A 23,350-nucleotide genomic window follows, 5' to 3' on the forward strand; every position below is an offset into this window, starting at 1 on the left:
AATGAAAACAAATCAGCACGCAGACAGCTCCAACTCCATATTCATTTTCTTAATACAGACAGTTAACACTAGAAGTCCCAGAGAGGGGTCATTTAACATTTATACCTCTGGAACCCAGAGAGGGGTCGAGTGACCTGAAGGATTTTAGCTAACATCCTATAATCACCGTCTTTTGTTCTGTAAATAAGGCCATTACTGGCGCACCACAGGAGGTTGTTGTTTGCCATTGAGTTCAGCTATTTAGTTTCTAGTTAGTTCTATTCAGTTTACTGTATTTGATAATATAAAGATTATACATTTTGTATTTAGTTTAGTTTTATTTGAGTAAAAAAGCAAACAATTAATTATTATTTTTTTTTATTTTAAATAGAGAATTAGAAATTTTACAGCAAGGTACAGCTGTGAGTAATGACCAGAAGCATTTGTGTCAAGAGGACTGAAATTTCAGCGTGAAAAATTTAAGAACAACTCTTATTTGTTTCCATGCTTTTTATTTTTGTTATAAAAATAATACAAAAAATACAAGGAATAAAACAATTATACACATATTTACAATAGTCTGCAGTGGGGGGCGGCGTGTGTGAGTGGCATTTCTTTGTGTGGCTAGCATTTCAGCCCTCACTCAGCAGTCTGTCTGCACTGTCAGAACATACCTGGCACTGCCAGGGTATGTCCCTGGTACATTTGCCACACATGTATTTGTAGCAGTCGACACATCTCACAGTTGCACAATTGTTCGTGCATCGATGGTTGACCTGACATTTCGCCCTTTTGCCAGGGCTGGGTGTGGAAGGTTGTTGCCGAAGCAGATTCTCCTTGCGTGCCTTCTTCTCACTCACATGAGAGTCACCCAACTCTTTTGCAAGCTCAACCAGGAAGTCCACCCGTCTCTCCTGCACCCAAGTGCATGCCTGATAAAGCACATGTGCATTTAGTGCTGCCATGTCAATCATGTTGTAGAACAAGGCGACTGGCCATCTTCCGGCACGGTACTCCCGCATTTGGTCCATTACATCCACCCCACACTTTGTGTTGTTGTATTGTGTGACCGTGTTTGGCTTCCTTTTGGTGGTATCCTCAGTCTCAACCACACTGTGCATGCTGCTGAGAATGTAGACGACCTTCTTCCATTTGGGTGCATACACTGTCAGTGTTACACCAGTGGTTGAAAACACCTGAGTGGTGAATTCAGTGCGGTCCATCTGTCTAGCGGATTGAGGAATTTCCTGGCGACTCTTGTTGACTGTGCCGAGGATAGTGGTTTTCCGGCTAAGCAGTCATTGTGCAAGTGAGAGTGATGTAAAGAAATTGTCCGTGGTTACAGTTCTGCCCTTGTCCATGAATGGTTCCATCAGCCTCATCACTACAGTCTCGGACAGTCTCTCCCCGTTGGGACGACTGGGGTCCTTGCCAAGATATGGGAGGACATTACAGATGTATTTGATTTCAAGTCGCAAGCCACCCAAAACTTAATACCAAACTTGTCTGGTTTTGTTGCAATGTATTGCAGAAAACAGCAGCGAGTCTTTGACGGGAAAAGCTGTTCATCAATAGTGATGTGTCGACCAGGGTTGTAGGATGCGATGCAGTTGGTGACAAATGATCTCCACACATCAGAGATTGCAGCAAACTTATCGGTCTCCGCTCGCTCACTGCGTGTGAACATGTCATCAAAGCGTAGGTGTTGCATGATGTCTTGGAAGCGGTTTCGGGCCATAGTTGCAATGATCCTTGGGTTTGCAAGGTTTGCTGACCAGCTGTCACGTAGTGGTGGAACCTTGGTCACCCCCAACAAGATAATGACTGAAATAAATGCCATTAGTTCTGGGAGATCCATGAACCAATCCACCTGCTCCGTGTGACGTGCATGTTGTGTCGTCCATTCTTGAATGCTACGAAGCATGTCAAGAGTGATAAAACAGAGGATGCTCTGAAGGCGACTCCGGACACTAGCTCTTGGCTCTCCATCTGTAGGGTACGGTTCTATTGGGGTGAAATGGAGACGTTTCCCCACTTGTTCTTCACGCCACACTGTACCATCTTTTGCGGTCTCTGTCGGCTCACTCGCCAACCGAGCTCTCTTTTTTGGTAGAGGAGGAGTCTCCTCATCTGCAAGATAAATAATTAAAAATTAACATTTTGTTTTGGTTCTAAATAAAAAAGATAGTCAGAAAATGGAAATATGTAATTTGAGAAATCTAACCTGAAGACAGCTCAGAGTCCGAATCCGGTTGAAGGACTATGTCTTCTCCATCTGAGTCACAAGGGTTGGTGTTACTCAGGATCCGTTCCAATGCCTGTTGAGTGGTGAACCTTCTCTGCATTTTGTTTCTGCTTCTTTGTTCCTATTTATCCCCCACAGCACAAAAGGCTGCATGCAAATTTGCTAAGGTGTTAGCAACCTTATGCATGTCCCCTGCACAACAATGCAGCTGGGGGGTAGACAGACACTCAGGAGCAACTTACATTCTTTTGCAAGAGGTTGAGGTGGATCAACACACTTAATTTGTTTTCTTTTTCTAAACTGTCATTTTGAACCCACTTCTTCCACATCTTTAAAAAAAAAAACGTTTGCATATTTCTTGAAACAGATTGTATGTTTTGCAAACTATATGTACATTTGGCAAAATGACCTGTATAATGCAGCACAACATCACAGATCAGCAGCAAAAGGTCACATCTCCCCCATACACTTTATGTATGCTTCAAAACAAAATGTGTGTTTTATACAAATTGTCAGTTCCCTCAAAATGCCCAAAAAAAGTCTCTTGAGCTGTGTTTCACATGGTGTTTTGAGAATGTCACCTCGGTATCAAGAAATGAGCCAAACCAGTTGAAAAAAAAGATAAACTTTAATTTAAATCAACTTTAATTTGTTCAAAATGTGCACCACCATGCCACCATGCTCAGGACATGCCCCCTCCTTCTACCTAACCATTAGAGCACTATCAGTCCTCTTTTGGCATGCATAGGCTTGCAGGTAACACACTATTCAACCTACCCCCAGCTAATCTATGTTACTGTATTTTGCTAGCCAGCATGGTCAAACAGTTTTCAAATAATATTCATATATACATACATGTAACAATGTAGAGAAAAGAAAGAAGGAAATGGAAGGGAAGAGCAGGAGAAGAAAAAACAGGTGAAGAAAATGGTAAAATTAAAAAATTAAAAGAATGAATAGACAAAACCTTGTATTTTTTGTGAAGAAAAGAAAAAGAAAAGAACAAAAGGGGAAAGAATATGTGAGCATAAAATATGTTGAGTAATAAAAAAACGTATTGGACGACAAAAAGAAAATAAAAAGAAAGGAATGAGAATGAGAAATATTTTTCATGTTTTTGACTAAGGATTAAGATATGAAGTAAATAGAATTCAAGTATATAAAGTAAGAAATGCATACATGTAAATTGCAATGTGTCTATTGATTTTGTAAGATTTTTTTTCCTGTGAAAAATCTTGCTGCCTGTATGTTTCTTGAAACAAGCTCACTCAGGCCTGTCTGTAGAATTTGGGTAGAGGGGGATGAGAGGTGTTTGTGTGTAGGCAGGCTGTGGGTCCCCCTGCAGATTCCTCAGGTAATGGTCACATTTACAAATGAAAGGATGCTAATTGGAGCCATCAGAGTCATCAGTTTGGACTAAGGGTCTTTTGACCCACTTTCAGGACTTCAGGGGGTAGGTTGAAATCTCTGGGACTTCTAGTGTTAAACAGATAAAAAGCTGTTTGGTAGGTACGATAGAGTTGAAGCTGGCAAAAAATTACATATGACATATATACCATCAACATGCTTTGATAAATTAATGGTATACACAGCACCAGCCCATCACTCAAGAAATGAAAGTAGGGGTCTTAGAAGCATCAAATATGAATGTGTAGGGTGCTGTAAGCCACAGAGGTGTCAACAAGCAGAAGTGACAGTCAGCTCAGAGATTTGCCTGGTTATTCCAGGTGAGGAGCACCAGTGAATGGCTGTAATCACCAGCTAAGACAGGAATAGAGCTCCAGTGGGCAATATTAATGAAGTGGTCAGAAGAAACCACTTCTTCCCCCCCCCCCCCCCCCCCCCCCCCAAGACCCTCTGAGCTTTCCACTTCATCAGTGTTTCATCTCTGATAACAGCAGGTAAAACAAGAATGAGTAATGTGAAAGGTGGTATTAGTGTCTTAGTTTTCTTAGGGTTGGTTTTCTTGTCCTATTCCTCCTCCCTGTGAGTGCTTCTGAGTTAGGAGTGAGGCAATCACATCTTTAAGAATGCTGCCATAGCAAATTCCACCCAGGACCCAGCCACACTGAAAGCAAAGCTCTGCATTGTAATTATTTAATTTCCACAGGATGCCATGGCAACAGCTGGGGACTATTGGAATCAGTTGCAACTGAAGTCCAAGTCTCATCCTCTTCGCTGTGAGAATTTGCTCTCTACTCAGTGTGGCACTGAGCCCACTCAGAGAGCAACTGACAATAAACACTCCAATCTATAAAACTGGAGTGTCCAGCTCCAGTCCCGGGAGGTCTTAGTCCAGCACAGTTGGCTGATGTCCTTGCTTACAAAACACCTTATTGAAGTCAGTGGTTAGGTAATAAGGTTACTAGTAATGGTGGGCCATAAGGCAGAAATATAACATGAAAGACCTTCTGTATGTACAAAATACTCTGGTAAAAAGCAACAAAATATGTATCCCAATATTCAAGTTTTCTGCGGTTCAATAGGTTGAAATAGTGGACCCATTTAATTTTTCAAAGGTTATCTGAATGTACATCTAATTAAGCCTGGCTAATTATGCTTGGGACTCCTGGCATTGTTGGGATTCCAACTCACAACTTTTGACCAGTGCTGAGTCTACATTTAACGCAAGAATGTCGCTAAAATAGTGCTGATCAAATTCTAACAAATTCATAATTAATGATTCCTGCATGTTTTCCTGCACATTTTCCAATCAGTGAATAGCAACTGCTTCCATCTGTCCTCAGTCAAGTCTTTAATTCAGGCTGCAAAAAGCCCTTGGCAACCTATGGTCTTTGTAACTCATCTCATTTTTACATTGAAAGCGGAGTGTCTTATGGGGTTTTTCTCTTTGTCATGCATTTTCAAAAAAAATCTGTTATAGCTGTGTGGTAGCAGATTTACCTGTTAACTCATGTGTTTATTAGCTTGTTTAATCACATTTTACTGGCTGACACTTGTTAGGAGAATCAAGGTTAAGATTATTTCAAGACATTGTCAGTCAATCATAATAGCAATATGGTTGTTTAATAGGGCGTGATGTAAGACTTGCTTGTTATGTTCTTTTTAAATACTGGTTGTTGCTATAGGTAAATAATTATGGTGTAGTTGCTATTTCATTATTTTGTGCCTTTTTTAACTTTGAGAAAGCGTATTAAATGTCACAAGAAACATGGGGGGAGTTGCCAAAAAGAAAAAGGAATCATATTAGCTAAACATACAGAAAGTAAAACATTTATAACGGTAAAAAGCAAAAGGTGCTGACACTGCTAAACTAAGCTGAAAATTGTCTGAGTAAACAAGAAATACTGTGTGGTGAGATAGACCCCTGGATCCAGAACGCTGAGAGGAATCTCAGTAATTTAACTTATTACAACCCCAAATAAGCATCCAATCATCAGCAATACACAATTAGCCAGTTATAAATGTATATAATTTAGCTCTTAATTTCACAGTAAATCAGCAAGCAAGATTGTGGTCCCAAAATAAAATGAAATGAAATAAAAATCCCCAAACAGCACCAACCGGCCCTGCTTCTGATAGCAGGATCTTAGAAACCATGGCACACTAGACTCCCTGTAATCTCTTTTTGGTGGTTGTAAGTGTTGTCAAAGTCCTGGATATAGCCATGATATGCTCAGAAAAGTGGTCTAACGTACCCCCCAAAACCCCATTTATCAGAAATTATCAAGCTTAAATATTTCATATAGAACTTGAACTGCCTGTCATGATCTGATCAAATACTCAGGAAAACACATCGCGTCTGAGCTGAGTACTATATAACTTTAAAGGTGAGATGACCACTCCCCGGAGTATTCAGCACTGTGATATATATAAAGCACACACACAAACCCAAATTTCAGGAATATTTCATGTAACGTCACTGGTGAAAGGTCTAAGGGTAGGGATGGGATTAGCAACTGAGCCATCCTACCTTTGAATGAAAATGAAGACGAACATTTAACTTTGAAGGCAAAGGCACAAACAGACTACAATCAACAAGCCCTGTCTTGTCTACTTGCTCTCTTTCCTACTCTTCTGTGACAGGTAGGCTGACCACAGGGGGTCATTGCAAATTGTAGTGTTGAGCTAATTAAATAGCCAGTGGGGGGTGGGTCCTGTCAATAGCATGTTTTTTTTTTTTTTTTTTTTTTTTAGCAATTTTGTTCTCTATATAGACATATCCAATTCCACCCACTAGTTAGGACTCCGCCAATCACACTCCACCAGTGCTAGGAGGGCAAAAATTAACGCAGGCTTCCTCCAAGACCTGTGAAGCGCCACGGCATCTTTTCAAACTGCCACCAACAGCTGCACTCGATCGGAAAAAAGTGACAACTGCCAGTTCTCTTAAATTAGCTAAATCACCTGCGGTGCCTAACATCATGCTGGGTGATGGGGGGGAGATGAGGGGCCATACTATCCACCCAGACAGCGAGGCCAGTTCAGCTCTCTTGGACTCCTGGCCACAGATGGCTGTAGCATCCATCAGCAGGGATCAAATTCACGATCTCCTGATGATAGAGCTAATGCTTAGATGGCTGCACTACTCAGGAGCCAGTATCACACAGTTACAGAGACATTTGTGAAAGGGCTCTTTGGGACTCCCTCACTAAGCATATACAGGAGCACGGCTCCACAGTGGCTGCTTTTAGCCCCTCTTAATGATGCTGCTTGTAGGCAACACATTCCCAAACCAGAGCAAACTGACAGCTCCAGGGCCAGTGCCACAGCGTGAGAAGCCTTCCATTAGTGCTAATAATTCAGAATGACTTAGACAGAGTGCTAATGAAACCCTGCAGAGACAATTAATGGCACAGAGAGGTGCAGGGCGGCTGCTCCTGCAGGGACACAAAGATAAATACGACGAACGCAGAACAGAATCCAGTCAGTAGGAACGCAACAGAGATCCTGATTTTAAGGAGCTAAAAATGTTGGTAGATATAGTTTTAAATTAGAGAAAAATAAGCTGTCCGTTGTCTGTGAACTGTAAATACAATTGTATGCAAAGGTTTAGGGCCCACTGGTCAAATTATATGAATTTATATACAGAGGACATACTTTTAAAGCACAATTACTGTTTAAGTGAATTATTACATATTGAAAAGAAAATAAAATAAAATATGGCCTGTGCAAAACCTTTGCACATTATAGATTTATATTTTTTCAAATAGTTTAAACTAAGCAAATAAATACAAATTGCGCACTACAACTAACAGAAAAAAGCCGCGTGTGTGTTCTCTAGAGGATGTATTAACATACTTCCACTTAGAAACAACACGTCATCTGACCAGGGGTGTTTAAACTTTTGCATGCATATAAGTGTTTGTTCACAACCGTCACATTTCTTAAACAAACAGCAGAAAACACAAAGTGTTATAATAATATAAATATTGTAATGCAGAAAATGAAGCCTTCCAGAATACTTTCTGTTAATTATATATGATATAAAATAACATACACTGTATTGGTATAATAGTAAGCAGGTAGTAATTATCAGCTTAGCAGTTTCTATAAAGTGTGGGATATGTGCAGGAAACCATGAAATTCTCAGAAGTGACCCATTTTTATCACAATAATGGTTTGTTTGTTACACTGTAAAACAGCTCACTAAATATCGATGCTTTATTTATGGGATTTAAGCTGATACAGATAAATCCACACTATGTAATTTGGTCAACCAACATATTTACTGGGTCCTAAATCACAAGACAGGTGTCATTAAGCAGCACCCCTTTACACTGTTGACAAATGAAACAAAAGAAATGAACTGATAGGTCCATCATTGCTTTGAATAAAATCTCTGTACCTCAGCGTGGGTTAAAGGTAACAACGTTTTTTGCTTCTTCTACAAAGTTACTAATCTGGAGATACAAGGTTTTGTCAGACAATTTAAACGTCCAAAAACATGATTCAAGATGCACCAAAGTACTATTCCTCTTCTTATGTTTCCTTTTAACAAGCTTTTTTTAAAAGCGTAAAGTTAGGCCTTGTTCTGACACTGTGCACAGATATGCTGTTGCCACATTCTGTAGCAGTACAAACAGCACCCCCCCCACCTGTTGTTGAGCTTGTTAAACTGTTAAAGTCACGCTGCACCTTTCCACACACTAAGTTGTGACACATGTTTACCACTGTGTTTTTCCTTCACGCACAGATTTACGGAATCTTTTGATGTTATAATGCTCTGTTGAGGGTGAAATACCTAAGAGGTTTGCAATCTGTGGCTTAGGAACATTATTTTTAAGCTGTTTTAAGTTCTTGTTGAGGCATTTCTTTGACAAAGCGGAGAGCCTCAACCATCTTTGCTCATGAAGGACTGGATGTTCCTAGTTTTAAACTGCCCCTGTCCCAACTTTTCTGGAATGTGTGTTTATGTAATATTTACAAAAACCAAATGATGATAAAACAAAACATTGCCTACCTTGTCTTTGTACTGTTTTTGCTCAAAAGAAAATGTTCTAATCACAGCTTTCTGTTTTTATTTGCATTTTACTATTTTACCCACTGTCCCCACTTTATTAGACTTGAGTTTGTAGGATGAAACCAAACCTGAATGACAGCACGGCTGATTATAGTTATGGCACCTAATGGGTGGTTGTCTTGAATTTTAGGGACCTCCTTTGAGCTTCAGTGAAACAGAAAGAGGTTTCTCTCCCATTGGGCCACGCCAGATTTTTGGATTCTCAGATCAACATGACCTCACTAGACTTTGATTACAGTCCTCCACATAACGCCACACTGTCTCACAGCATGTGAGAATGCACAGGGAATGGCAGGGGGTCAGGGAACGGCCACTTTAGACTGCAGAACAGTCTCTGCTGTTTACCACACATCATAATCATATTCCCCACCCCAGCAAGAAAAGCCTACGAAACATCCCTGACGCTGGAGGCAAACCATTCCCGAATGCTTTACTCAGCCACAAGGAATGGAGAGAATGAGAATGAAGAGCCTCTAACTGCCTCCGTGACTGAGCAGAGTGAAAAGGAAAAAAAAGCCCCGCTATGACAAATGGATTTTCCCCAATCACCGCAGGAGGAAGAAAAACAAGAGTCAGAGTTGGGCTGAGTTCTCTCAAAACGGCGGATCACAGAGAGAGAGCTGCACCTGATTACTGACTGCTTTTCCACTCAAGTTTCCATCATAAGTGCTTTAAATGCGCAGGGTGATCAGTGGATTATTTATCAGTATATGAACTACACAGGCTGAAATTGACATGGCTTCACTGAGCATTGTTACATATTCATTTCACCAGCAGTTACAGTTAAAACTTCTACTTCAGCATTTCTTAACCACATCTCCACTTGTAGCAGGTAGTCATTTTCCACAGATAATAATTCTGACATATTTCTCTGTACTTAAAGTTGAAGCACAGAAAACCAGACTTACAGTAGCAGCCACTGGACAGTGATGAAACATCATCCCTTTGACTTCTATAATAAGTGTGACTCGGGTCAATAGGTTAAAAGCAATCATCCTTTAATTCAATGAATGAAGTGTTTTACAAATGATAATATAATTAAAAAATGTTTATCTTTTAGCACACATTAGGAAGGGAGAGTAATCAATGCTGTGAGTCACAGAGATGGATTTCTGACCAGGCCAGTGGGGCTAAAGTCCAGACTTAGGGAGCCTTAGACTACAAGGCCATAGGGGCTCAATTACTTGGGGCTGTCCAATGAAAATGTAAGCATTAGAAAATATTCAAATGTGTAAACAAATGAATTAAACAAGAAAATGTTGTGTTCTCAGGTACTGTAGGCTATGTTATCATTGAATTTGTTTTTACTGTTTAAAAGCAATGATTACACCTTTCACATGTGTAGGAAGTTCTGTTTCTTACGTCCATTTACAACAGTGTTACAGTGCTTTTATTATTTGAATGTCACTAAATAAATGGTTCATCATTTAAACAGTAGCTTTTATAAATGCTTAAGTAACAATTACGTAATTATTAGATATCATTCCCAAACATTATTACCATCAAGTGTTTCTGAAATAAGCTCAATCCTATACATATTTACATCACTATTAATAGATAATAATAGATCTGAGACGATGTCACATTGCAAAATACTTTGTTGCAGCATGTGTGAGATTAAATACACTAATATAAAAGACTAATCAAATATGTTTAATTTTTTTTTAAAGATTACGTAAACCTTGAATTTGATAAAGACAAGGGCCGCAATCCTAAACTACAGAAAGGAAAGCAACATGTATTCTAATCATTCACTCAGCTCTTCTCCTTTTTTCCTCAGCCTGTGGTTATGTTGTTCGGTCCATGCGTGGTTACGGTGTCGTCTTCAATTTGCCCTCTCTTCCATTCTGCCCCCACAGTTGCCCACCCTCTTTACCTCGCCTGCTCCCACAAACCCCTGACTGGATTAGAGCGTGCTTCTCCTCAGCTCTCTTCTCCAGCCCCTCTCTCCTGCTCCCATCCACGCGTTCTACACACCTGTTCCCACTGATGAATTTATCTACTTGAGTGTGTCTAAAGCTGCACAGCAGAGGGGAGATTCCCTTAGACAGTACAACTGGAATGCGAGCAGTACTGCTGGCCACCTAGTGCACGCATGCAAACACATTCATTTTAACTAGAATGAACTGTGAACAGCCACAAGGATGACGTATTTACTAATTCAGAAAAAACAACACAATTGTCCACTTACACCAAGTCAGTGAGGCTAAAGTCTCACTGCCAAAAGAAATAAATACACTGCACAGAACAGAACGGTATGCATTGTATGCACATTTAAACTGTTTTAAGCGGATTAATGCTGGTCTCGTGTTGTTTTAGCTGGTCACCCAGCAAGGTCATTTACCAGCATCCACAAAACAACATACTGTATACTAATTTTGCTGGTGACCAGTATATTAACTCCCAACGCTGCTGACCAGAACAACAGCATCTAAAACATATCCAGGTTTTCTTGGTGACCAGCATATTAAAATTCATTGCTGCTGACCAGCGCATGAGCATGCAAAATAAAACATATTGCTGCTGTCGGAACAAAACCTTGCATCTCCGTTTTTGTCATTTTTCAGTTTTTTTTACCTAATTTAAAAGTACCTATTGCCCTTTTCATTGTGTATAAATTTCATGATGAATGGACCAAAAGAAATGGCACAAAATGACTTGGAAAAACATTTGGTTCCATTGACTTACATTAAAAGCAAAGTATTTATTTTCCTTCTCCTGTAAAGTTACCATTTTGGAGATACAAGGTTTTGTTTCCAACAACAGCGCTATGCTGGTTTTGCTGGTGAACAGTCATGCTGGTCTATCCTAGTTTTTCTAGCTGGGTTGTTACTTTAGGTTTGCACGGGTGCTACAACCAGGCCAGGATCATCAAGTCATCGGGTTTTGGGCACAAATATATGTTGAGCCCCTAACCTGGCTACCTTATTTTGGGAGTAAGTGAATTTTTTATTATATTGTGGCAGGTTACATGAGGCCTATGCGGCACCACAATGGCAACATATTAACCAAGGTGCTGGGCACATCACTACTATAAGCACATTTATTTCTATTTGAGACAAAATAATAGCAAAATTATGCCCACAATAATTAGATTACAGGTTAAACCCAACAACTATTGCAACACTTTTTTATTAAGCTCACGCAAGGTCTTTACAAGCAACACAGTCAAAATCAAAGTATATTAACAGGAACTAGCTTATTGCTACAAAACCTGAAAGCTTGACTGAGGTTCTGGCACACAGTGAAATGGATACTCAGCACTGACTGGAAGAGAAAATAAAGTGGATGTTTAGGAAAAACGTGGAGAGCCTCAGGATTATGATCAGCTGTGATGCAACGACAAATTGGTTAATTATTTCGCTATGCCACTAGTAAATCATGAGTCATTAATATTTTCTCATATCTGCTCACGGGGACCCCCTGTGGCTCAGGCATGTGTCCATAAAATCCAATGGATGATCCAGATCTGGCAACAAGTGTCATGATTTGCCCCTTCCAGTCCTCCATGTGCTTGTTTACCTTTTGGTCTTGTCCATGTGCCTCCTTGTTTTGTTTCTTCCCTGTCCTGCCCCCTTGTTTCTAGACTCCACCCTTGATTGTTCTCGCCTGTGTTATCCACCTATGTCTTGTTACCTGTTCCTGTATTTAAGCACTGTGTTTTTCCCTGTTAGGTTGCTGGTCTTTGTATTGTATTGTTTGGTGGTGTTTCTTCTGGCTTCCATTGTGTGTTTAGTCTGTATTTCTTTTCGTCATGTCTCTCCCCCAATCTCTCCATGTTGGCTCCTTGACCCTGGACTGTTTCTGGATTTACTAACAAATCTCGCTTTTCTTCGCATATGCGTCCGCTTCATCATCGCTCCCCAGCGTTACAACAAGGCTAATGTAGTTTGCAAGATTACGGCCTTCTATCAGCATCAAGCAAACTGTATGCTTACATCACACACCATCATCCCACATGAAAATTGAAGTCTGTATCTTGTCCATAGTTTTGCATTTCAAATGACCTAATAACTCAAGGCAACTTAAGCAAATGGGTATAAACTTTTCACTAAACTATTTCTTGAAATACGCCACTCAGCTTAGGTTTGAGAACGACTGGGATAGGGTGATAATTATAGAGTTGGCCTTAAGGCAACAGACTGAATGTGTCTGATGGGGAACTACCGCACTTCTACCCACCAGACTTCTAGAGAAGACACATGCCAGAGGTTTCGCAAGCCAGACTTCTGTATAACATCATTTCACTGCTTAATGTCACCAAGAACAGCCTGCGTTTACATCATCTGACAGACTGCAAAATACTCAGCTAGTGCACTCCACTGATGCATTTTAACAATTTGTTCAATAAAACAGAACAGTGCTAAAATTTATAAAGATATTCTCTAGTTACACGGCCTTCCATATGCAGAAAAGGCTACAGTTCTATCTAATCTGTTCATACAAAACTGAGAGTTGTACTTGGCTAAACCCAACTGAAGCTGTTCAAGTAGCCAAATTAGAACATAAGCTTATGTCATTATGTAACCTGATACACTCTCTTTTAATAAAGAACTGCACAGATAATGCTGATATAACACAGCACTTCAGCTGTATGGCCTGTTCACACTTGGAACTAGCATCTCTTTCAAGTGATCTAATCATAAGTGAACATTTCCATGGGTCTGGAGTCTCCAGCGACCGCATGTGATTGGATTATGTGATTGAAGGAAGGGTACTGTGCACATTTACTACCCTAGTCTATCTGTGGATGGGGGTTCAGACTTTAAAAGGAAATTTTGGGATAATATGAGTCTGAGCAAATCACCAATGAAATTACTAAAGCAATACAAAGTCCAGAGAATGCAGAACTCAGAGTAAGGGGCAATGATGTATTTGTCAAAAACTGTGTGAAAGACAATATGGCTTCTGTTAGCCCATGGTTGTAATATAAGTTAGTATAGCAGAAAAGCTCCCTCAAATGCAGTGTACACATTACATGGAAGCAGAGCCTTGTTAGTGTGAGATTTTGCAGCAATCCAGCGCCAAATGTTTATCAGTTTGCCTCTCATTTGACTTTCTCGTATGAGATCACGTCTGGCCCCACGACACTATCTGACCACCTCCAAAGTTGGTCTGAGTGATCAGACCACAATATGTCTCCAAGACATAGTGGGCTCACCTGCACTCAGCACTGTACACTTATAATCTGCTCACCTAAAACATATGTTAATGTCAGGTATGAAGGGAGCCTTGGAGTCTTCATATAGATGTCTCACTGAGTAGAACATATGGAAACACCATTTACTGTAAAAGGGCAAACTGGATGTGATTTAAGACAAACGTGATTATCCTGTATGTCACACAGGGAGTCACTACATTAAACTGATGCTGCTCACTACAGGACAGCACACTTCATGACGAGCCTCAAATTGCTCTCAGCTTCCACAGTGACTCTGCACTAAATAGAATCAGAGCTGATTGAATCCTCCACAGAGTGATCTGTGTATGTGTGTCATTAAGTGCATATAAAATATGCCTTTTGTACAGGGAGGGCTAATAGCAGGCCTCAAAGTCTTTCTCTTTTGTTGTCATTCTCTCACACACATGCATACACTCACATAAAAGCTCTGCCAAGATCTCAGCGAGAGACAGACAGATTCTAAAGTTCAGACTGGTGTGGAGTTTGAGCCTTGACAAGTGCTTTCAGAGAAATATCGGTTTACAAGACTGTTTCCAGAAATTCTTGATAGTGTGGACTTACTGAAAGTCATATTTCTCTTTTTTACTCATATTAGTCCCTTTGCCCAATGTACTGTACAGCTATCATCAAAGTTGTTCAAATCTACTCACCTCCCTGGAGATGGATTTTCTCTCCATCTTTCAAACACCCTCTCTCTCTTGCTCCTTCATTCCCCCTCTCTTTTGTCCTCTCCATTCATCTCCCTCTATCTCCCTTGTCTTGCAGAGTCTATGCCTTGCCTTGGTGGGTCAGAGTTGTTTTGGCAGCACGTGAAGGACCAACAGCATGTTGGGCTGGTGGTCATAATGTTTTGGCACATCAGTGTATTCACAGATATGTCTCAGTCTCTCCTTGTTGTCATGTTCCTCCTCTTCTAAAGCTGCATTATTATAGAAGAGTACAGTAATACTAGTCTCTGTCATGCCCATTATGGTTACCTGTAGGGCACGGCTAACAATGAAATGCCAGCACCAGTGCAGCGAGTCACACTGACACTCATTTGAGTCCACCTAACCCAATTAGAGGAGTCAGCTGTGGTCTGGATGATGGGCTCTGTGCTGATGAAGTGAGAGTGTGGCTGCTGCTGTGATAGATGACCAAGGTCAGATCTGAGTGTAATTACAGCTCAGAGCCATGCTGGGTCAGACTTCTGCCAGCTTCCCCTTAGACAACACACACTTACAAACGTGCGTACACACACACACACACACACACACACACACACACACACACACACACACACACACACACACACACACACACACTTCCCTATCTTTCTCATATGCCAATACGTGCACCAAAGAAAACAATAACTGACACTCACGCACATATATACACTAGAGCTGCATAATATCACACTGTGATTATAATGACAAGCACTGAACAGTACTGTACAACTATCAAAGACCACCCCTTTCATTCATACAAGTTCGATTCAAAATGGCCATTAAATAAAAAATATTTATTTTTTGAGTGTCAGAAAACAATCAGAAACATCTTCCTTATATATCTAGCTATCTATCCAGCTATCTTTCTATACACACATGCCTGTGGAATGACAGACCCCTATGCATTTTATCCCCTTGTTGTGATGTCAGTACTCATCAGCACTCAATCCTTTCAGCTGAAACAAACAGTTTGGAAAAAATCAAACTATTTAAATCGTTATATCAGGCAAAACCTGCTCTTCATACCAATAAAGACAGTTTGACGAACATGAAGCTGAGGGTTGCCAAATATACCCGCAGTATTAATACACAGTTGTATTATAAACAAAGGTTGCAGATATTTTATTTTTTAACACCACAAAAAAAAAAAAAAACACTCTTTCAAAAGAAGGCAAGTGTCCCCACATTTTGAAGGAAAGAGAATCTCAGAGCGAGGTTCACATCACACATTTAACAAATGTGATTTGATAAAATGTTCATTTGCAGAGTCTTCTGAAATAGGACCATTACATTAATGACTGAAAAACACATTTACAGCTATTTCATACACAGTCACAAACTCTCTTCCTCTGTGGCCTGTCTTGTGAAGTGGGGTAGACAGCCAATGCATTGTTAAAGCAGACAAAGTTGTTATAATGTAAACAAAGTCATTTAGTGCAGTTTGATGTGAAATGCTCTGTTCTAGAGATCTTACCTGAGTCAGAACTGTCCTCAGTGGCAATAATGGTAGCCACACGTGTGAAGAGTTTATTGCCTCTAACTGCTGCCTCACAGAAAGTTATGGTACAAAATGTATCCAGGACGGGCCGTTACATGCAGGGCTTTATAAGGAAAAATGACAGATTTATAGATCTAATGTAGCTCGATAATAGCTCTATAAAGCAAAGTACTAAATAAGGCTAGCTGGCTTGGCTAGGGATGCCAGTGCAGTAACTAAACACAAACAGCTAAATAATTATCTGCCTTGGCAGTTTGTTACTATTATTCTCACAATAAGGTCCTGGATTAAACATGCTAAATAACACCAAGAGGCTTTCACTGCAATAGATAAACACCTAATGACATAACCTAGATAGCGTACTCAACACTGTAACCTGGGGATTAGTACCTCAGGGATCTCTCATAAGGATGATGTCAGGGTGGATCAGCTTACCAGAGGGAACCACCACACTGGAAGGAAGTCTCAATGAAGCAAAGATGGTAGAACTCAAGACACATACTTCTCAGGTTACATGCACCACTGAGTAAATCCTAAGAATACTTTATATGAACACCATGGTCACACACATCAGGCTGAAAAATTCCCATCCATCCATCCATCCATCCATCCATCCATCCATCCATCCATCCATCCATCCATCCATCCATCCATCCATCCATCCATCCATCCATCCATCCATCCATCCATCCATCCATCCATCCATCCATCCATCCACTAAGCTGCTTCTCCGTCAGGGTCGCGGGGGGTGCTGGAGCCTATCCCAGCCATCATCGGGCGGAAGGCAGGATACACCCTGGACAGGTCGCCAGTCCATCGCAGGTCAAACAGACAGACAGTCACTCACACTCTCACACCCAGGGGCAATTTAGCACATCCAATTGGTCTGACTGCATGTCTTTGGACTGTGGGAGGAAACTGGAGAACCCGGAGGAAACCCACACAGACATGGGGAGAACATGCAAACTCCACACAGAGAGGATCCCAGTCACCCGGCCAGGGAATCGAATCCAGGCCCTCCTCGCTGTGAGGCGACAGCGCTACCCACCGCGCCACCGTGCCGCCCGGTTGAAAAATTTCAATTTTTTATATGAAAATTGACATTTAAAAAATTTCCATGTTGCAGTTTGAATTAAAGCTCAAAAGTTTTAAGTGTGGAATTTCTTACCTAATAACACAGAGCTAATGAACTGCCTGTAGACGAGTTACAACAATCAGAGGCAACTAAACACCAGCATGATTCACACAAAACATCACAACCCCAACTAACTGGCTGCCTGGAACACTACATTCAATGCACAAGCCTGAAACCAGAAGTAGAAGATTTGGCCAAAAATACATTAAAAAAAAAAGTCCAGGCCTGGACCTGGATAGACCAATTAGATGTTTCCCCAAATTTGTGAACCCTACACACAGATATAAACACAAAAAATCTACCAGCTTCTTTCTTCAGTGCACAAGCACTCAAACTCAAACACACTCACACACACACAGACACACACTAGTGTACTCCACTGATTTTAGATGCCTCCTGAAGAGCCTTTTAAGTGCAGTCTCCTTTAACCACGTGTGGTTCACTACAGAGCGCTGGGTCCTGAAGGTCACACTTCTGTTTATGTGTGTGTATGTGTGTGTGTGTGTGGGGTAGTGTAAGATCAGCAGCCCAGTCAGCGCTCCCTCTCTGCAGACTGAAAAACCAGTGCAGCTCTGCTCTACTTTACTTACTCCTACTGGAAGTCCTGAGAACAGTGTGGAGCTCTGAGACCCCCTGCATGCATTTTTAACTGAACATTCACACACTCTAAAAAACTGTGTCATACTCAGACATCCTAGTCTGACTGGGCCAGGCATGATCTCATAATGAGAGCATCTGGGGACAACCATTAGATTTTTTTGGCTAAATGGGGATGGATATGAGGACTTCTTAGGGCAGAACAAACAGTGCAAAATTCCTAAACCAATCCCATAATTTTCCCATAATTATCAATATTGCATATTAAGACTCAAGAAGAGTTGGGTTCACTGGTCATTTACTAAAGTAAACAAAACAGAGAGAACAATGCACCATTTCGCATCAAAATGCTCTGGACGACTTTATTTACATCTCTAGAACTGAAATACGCTGACATGAAATTGAAGAAATGTTCTTTTACAGGGCTCAAATCCCATATTATTCTCACGTTTTTGTGGCTTTTATGTGCAAAATTAAACTGCTGTACGCTGAGGAGGTGGATATATATAAATATGTTAACTTTCTTTTACATCAAAAATACAATTAATTAAAAATGGGCTTTTTGTCGTTTAGTTAGCATTTTTGGACCACATGGACTGGCATGGACTGGCAGTTGTAATGCTTATATACTACATTGCGCATTAATAGAATGCTTTTTTATTGTACAGTGGCAGCAGGGGAGAATCGCCACTCAGTGCTACTCAAGAGCCTGGAAGCAGGGAAAGTCACCTCTAACGACACATCTCCAGTCCACCACAGACTCAAAGGCTTCCCGTCTTCCCCACAGTGAATATTCAAACACTCAAACAATAGTAACAACTATTCATAACATTTCAGTTTCTTCTTACCAGGAATGCAGTGCCTCACAAGATTCTCTTTTAATTGTCGCTCTGCATGGCTGCACGAGCCAGTAGCAGGACACTACAGTATTTTCACACTGTAATTCAAATAAGGCACTTGGTTCATTTTTCAGTGTAATTAAGTAACTAACTCACCCGTTCCCTCATTTATGTTTAGTAGGCTGAAGATTCTCCACAAGCAGGGAGGTATTAACATTCAAATACCTTTTATGTGCATCATTGAAAGAGAGGAAACTGGTATGAACCAGCAGGATCTCAAGAAGGCCAGTATATTTGCAGCCATAAATTCTATGTGTATGATGACTGAGAAGTATCTGAAATATTGCTTTCACTGCAGTATGACAATAGTTGTTCACTGATATGAGCTTGTTTAATGTTCACTTCATCAGAGAAACCATATTGCAGATGAAGTATGGAGGTGACCACAGGTAAAAAAGCACTGGTGTGATGCTTCAGATAATTGACACTGTTTGATTATGTTTTTTTAAGGAAGAAGAGTGTGTGCCTGACCTTCTGTGCTGAGGCCAGGGCTGGAGGTAAACTTGGCCACATCTACAATCTTCACTGCAAACTGTTGGCCTGTCTCTCGGTTGATGCATCTCCTCACCACGCTGAACGGCCCCCTGCATCACAAAAAGTACACATGAGTTTTAGGTTATCCAGTCAGGCATGAACAAAAGTACAGATTTCAGCAACAGTACAGTTTATTTTTAAATAAACAAAGCATGTTTAACTACTGAACAACACTTTGTTTACTCTCATTTTTGAAAACACGCATGCACACGGTGATACACACACACACACACACACACACACACACACACACACACACCAGGACAGAAGCATAGCAGATGCATCCACCACTGGCTTTGGTGGTTTTTCAAGCTTTTCAACTCTGCAAAAAACAGTGTCAGGTATGAATAAAGAAAGACATGAATGTGTTTCAGGCCACAGACGTCAGACTATAGCCGCATGCTTTCACCACAGAAACCGCGTTGCAATTGAAATTCATGAAACAAACCAAAGGGAACCTTGGGCAGTCAGTCCAAACAACATTTCATTTATCTGGCGTCAGTGCCTCCTCTGCCTCCATCGTCATTTAAATAATTGAGCAATTGTAGCTGTAGCCTTGGTGTGAGTGAGTAATCCAGGCCTATGGCACAACAACTCTCTCTCTCTCTCTCTCTCTCTCTCTCTCTCTAGCCCACAGCACGCATACAGTCAGAGAGGCTCAGGCGTGTAATAGCAGCTCTGAATCAACCATTAATAAGTGAACAAATCACTACAATAGCTCCAGGATCTGCTAAAGGAGTAGTAAAAATAGAGCATGACGGTTAGGCAGGGGTGCTGAAAAGAGCATGTCAGAGGCAGTCTTAGCGTAGCGTGGCGGAAGAGAGAGAGCTATATTTAGGTGCAGAGGAAGCAGGGCAGTGGCACTGTGACACGAGGCCAAGCGGCCTGCAGAGGAAATGGGATAAGACTGCTCAGTGGGCCACAGTGGCACGGCCTCTTTCTAAGAAGGAAAGCCTAATTTCAGACATGATCACTGTAAGGTGGACTGAGTAAAACTACAGAGGGCATAGCCTTCTGACACCAGCTCAGATCACACTGACCACAAACTTTAACCTCATCCCTCATCACCTCATCACAGAAAAGAGGCTGCTGCCCATACGACAGACGCTGGCAGTTAAGAGGCTACACAGTGGGACAGAAGAATCCTGGAGCATGTTTGTGTGACTGTTTCTGTACATTGTGTACATTTTCAGTACCAGAGGAAAAAACAGAGAAAAGCAAAGAAAAACAAAGTGTACATCCAAAATTCAGGACCAGTGAAATCCTGACTGATCCTGACTTCATTCAATTTGTTATGTTTAAGGAAGGGAATCATTTCTTTTTGGCTACAGTGGTTAAAGTTAGGGTTAAGTTTAGGGTTCTACCAAACTGATTCAAAATTCTGAAAACACATTTCAGACTTTTGACAGACTTGAACTTTAGAGTAAAATCCTTTTGCTTTGAGTGACCTTAGTTATGCTCATTTTATTAAAATAAATGACTGAACATTCAAGTGACTACCAATACAATCATTGCACTACTGAAACTTTACCAGACAGACATCAACAGAGTAAATCTTACTGCCAATTTACTGTTTTCGAAAAAAAATAGTTGAAATCTTTTAAGCTAATTTGAAGAACACAGGTTTGGTTCTGGACTTCTTGGCATCCTCAGCAATCTTATTATTTGTTAAATTCTATCCCAAGCATGTCTGATTTATTTTAATAAAGCACTGATTAGCAAATACATGTTTACTGCCCAGATCTTTACACAGCACTTCCATAATGGAAGATAATTAATAAAAGAAATTAAAGAAAATAAAGTAAAATAACTACATACAAAATGAACTACAATGTGTGTATGTAAGTGGCATGTCCAGGAGCTCAGGATATTTTCCTGCCTGTATCACAATCGACGAGAAAAATGAAAGGAAAAAAAAAACACAAAACCCAACATCAATAACAAATAAATAAAAATATAAACAAACAAACAAACCTTTCCTGGGTTGGTTGTGGCTCACTGGTGCTGAACACCTGCTTATACTGCTTACAGCCACAAATAACCCTGATCACCAAGAGAGAACTTTGACTGATTGGAACTATTCAGGAAGCTGTGTATGAAGCTGCAGCTCCCTCACTAGAGTTACTACTTCCAGTGTTGCAACCAAGCACAACTACATGTCTGTCACTTCTGCAAACCCTGACAACATTCTCTAAATCTGGTCGGGAAGACATCCGCATGAACATTTCCCGTTTGCCCAGCCTCAATTCAAAAACAACAGCATCACCTGGACTTCATTGAGATCTTGCGTCAGCTTGGACATGTTGTTCTGATGAATTACATAACCACTAAACCGCGAGTCAAAATGCAACAGACAAATGAACAGAGGTGGGAGCACAGTTAGCCACTTCTGCAAAGTTTTAGGAACCAATCAGACTGAGTTTCACAATGGAATACTGTGGAAGTCGTGCAGAGTGAAACTGAAAGAAACCTTTACCTGCATTTGTGCCATATTAATTAAACCCCTGAAATTTCATTTAAATGTTCTGTTCATAAGATACAGGACGCTTCTATCTGATGTTTTAATAAGGTTTAAGGTATATATAAAGCCTCATGTCATGAATGAAGATGAAATGGAGTGGTATTTGCTTAACCTGAGCAGTGTGGTGAACAGTGCTGGAGAAGGACTGCTGTCTAATGACTATCAGGAATGTTTGCTGATAGCTGATTGAGTTTACTGTAACCCACAGAGAGCAGGTGGGGAGATAGTGAGGTTATTAATGCACAGGGAGGCCCCCTGAAGCCTGGTTCTCCACAGGACAATAATAAAAACCTGATTACTGATAACAGCGACGTAAAAAACCATCTCTAAAATAGCAGCAATGGTTTCTCAGTCGGATCAGTTATAGATATTTAGAATAGATTATAAGTAATGTTACTAAAAAAATGTGTATTTTTCAAAAGGAATCTTGAATCATATCAAAATAATAGAAATAGTGATGTACCGAAATGAAAATTCTTGCCTGGAATTCAGGACACAGCATCAAACTAAATCTTATGCTTCTGAATTAAATGTCAAAAAAAAAGAAACTACAAAGTACTGAGGAAAAAATATTTCTATTCTTGATAAGGTCAGCCTTTTCAGTGAGACAGACCTGAGCTGACAACAAACAGCTTACATCAAATAAAATATTACAGTATGTACAGTATGAGCCTATCAAATCAAACATCCTTAACAGCTGTGAACTGCTGATTATCGAAGGCACCGAATTCAACTATTTCTGATTTATACTTTGAACTCTGGTTCAGAAATTTGTGTTTTTTTTTCTGAAACATTCTGAAATGTTGGTTGTTGTATTCTCTTCTATCAAAAATCTGGCTTTATTTCTGTTTCAGGAGAAAGATCGACTCGAGTACAACGTTTCAGTGACTCCCTAAATAGAATCCAGAATCTGAGATATCATGATGCAGTAAATCAATTCCTAAAGAATCACAGTCACATTGAATGTACACCAGTAATTGAAAACATACTCATAAACGATTCTGGTATTAGTGCTGGAGAAACTGGAATTCATGGAAACATCACATGTTGTCAGGGAGGGAAGAGGATCACACGCACTCTCAGAACAAGATCAGAGGTGTTTGTCTACATGCTTGACTCAACACTGGACTTCTTTAAAACATTGCTGCTATTACTGCTGAAAAACGGACCTGTTATATAGAATTATAATGTAATGCTGATTCTGTTCTTCCTTTTTTCTTACATTTTCATTTAGGCATTCAGCAGATGTTATACAGAGTGACACAATGGAAGCCAAAGCTAAACAAAGCACTCAAGATAGTGCTAGAGTCTATACTTTAAGGCAGTGGTCATCAACCCTGGCCCTGGAGATCTTCCTTCCCACAGAGTCTGGTTTAAACTGCAATCTGCCTCACCTACTCCAGACAATTAACTTCTTGAGAAGTTCTTGCCTGGATCAGGAGCATTAGTGTTAGGCAAAGGAGGAAGCAGCACATTAAATGCTGGTTGAAGCTTAACTCTGCAGAAAAGCAGATCTCCAGGAGGAGGATTAGTGAGAACTGCTTAAAGATGTGAGTCTTCAGACCACGG

At 40.5% G+C, this 23,350-nt stretch overlaps 1 protein-coding gene across 13 annotated transcripts in view; it reads right to left on the minus strand.

Annotated features, from left to right (window-relative positions):
• Positions 1-23,350, minus strand: part of caska (calcium/calmodulin-dependent serine protein kinase a) — a 291,499-nt gene that overhangs the window by 144,184 nt on the left and 123,965 nt on the right. For all 13 annotated transcript variants that reach the window (XM_037539390.1, XM_037539386.1, XM_037539396.1 and 10 more), the window contains exon 2: positions 19,198-19,310. In XM_037539390.1, the coding sequence (XP_037395287.1) occupies positions 19,198-19,310 (113 nt within the window). The remainder of the gene's footprint in view (positions 1-19,197; positions 19,311-23,350) is intronic.

Source organism: Pygocentrus nattereri, chromosome 6 (genome assembly GCF_015220715.1).
Source record: "Pygocentrus nattereri isolate fPygNat1 chromosome 6, fPygNat1.pri, whole genome shotgun sequence".
Taxonomy (NCBI): Eukaryota; Metazoa; Chordata; class Actinopteri; order Characiformes; family Serrasalmidae; genus Pygocentrus; species Pygocentrus nattereri.